Here is a 1,341-nt window from a genome sequence, read left to right on the forward strand (position 1 = left end):
GATTGAACATCAATGACCTTCCGGGACGTTGCAACCTTTGGAGATTCCGCAATGGAAGTGGGAGAGCATTGCGATGGATTTTGTGTCGGGATTGCCAAGGACTAGGACCGGTTTTGATGCTGTCTGGGTAATTGTGGACCGGCTGACAAAGTCGGCTCACTTTCTACCCATTCGGATGAACTATACTCTTGAGGAGTTAGCACGCTTGTACATAAAAGAGGTTGTGAGACTTCATGGTATGCCTACTACTATAATTTCTGACATAGATCCCCGTTTCACTTCGAGGTTTTGGAGAGCATTTCAGAGAACTTTTGGAACCCGTTTGAGCTTGAGTACAGCTTACCATCCTCAAACAGATGGTCAATCTGAGAGGACGATCTAAACCCTAGAAGATATGTTAAGGGCTTGTGTTTTGGATCAGCCGGCGAGCTGGGATCGGTATATGCCACTAGTGGAGTTTGCGTACAATAATATCTACCATGCGAGCATCAGAATGGCTCCGTATGAGGCTCTGTATGGGAGGAAATATCAATCTCCGCTATGCTGGTATGAAGCTGGGGAGAAAAGTTTATTGGGACCTGAGATGATAGCTGAAACCACTGAACAAGTCAAGAAAATCTGAGATAGGATGCTCATTGCTCAGAGCCGTCAGAAGAGTTATACTGATTAGAGGCGGAAGCCCTTAGAGTTTGAGGAAGGAGACCAATTCCTTAAGGTTACTCCGACAACAGGAGTAGGTAGAGCGATTAAGACGAAGATGCTGAATCCTCGATACATCGGTCCGTTTCAGATTCTTGAGAGGGTTGGACCGGTGGCGTATCGGATGGGTCTACCGCCTCACCTTTCAAACCTGCACGACGTATTCCATGTGTTGCAGCTTCAGAAGTATACTCCTAATGCTAGCCATGTGTTAGAACTTGAATCGGTCCAGTTAAAGGAAGACTTGACTCTGCCGGTGACTCTGGTCAGAATTGATGACATGAGTATCAAACGGTTGCGCAGAAAAGAGATTTCATTAGTCAAAGTGGCATGGATTCGGGCCGGTATTGAGGAGCACACTTGGGAACTTGAGTCGGAAAAGCGAACGGACTACCCACACCTATTCTCAGGTAACTGAATTCGAATTTTGTGGGCAAAATTCCCATTTAGGTGGGTAGAATATAAAACTCAGTTAATTAATGACTAAGTAAACAATAAATTAAAACTAATTCTAGAAAATTAGAAATGTGAATTTTATGGTTTAATAAGATAGAGAAAATTAAAACGAGAATTTTGACACCAATTTTAAAGAAATTGGCCCAAGATTGGGTCAAACGGCCAAACCGGGCCAACCGGACCCAT

The 1,341-nt window shown here is 44.1% G+C and overlaps 1 protein-coding gene across 1 annotated transcript; it reads left to right on the forward strand.

The window, feature by feature from the left end:
* Positions 758 to 1,117, forward strand: LOC107616053. The gene has a single exon (XM_021112016.1). The coding sequence runs from the start codon at positions 758 to 760 to the stop codon at positions 1,115 to 1,117; it is 360 nt and encodes a 119-aa protein (XP_020967675.1).

This window comes from Arachis ipaensis, chromosome B09 (assembly GCF_000816755.2).
Source record: "Arachis ipaensis cultivar K30076 chromosome B09, Araip1.1, whole genome shotgun sequence".
In the NCBI taxonomy this organism is placed as follows: domain Eukaryota; kingdom Viridiplantae; phylum Streptophyta; class Magnoliopsida; order Fabales; family Fabaceae; genus Arachis; species Arachis ipaensis.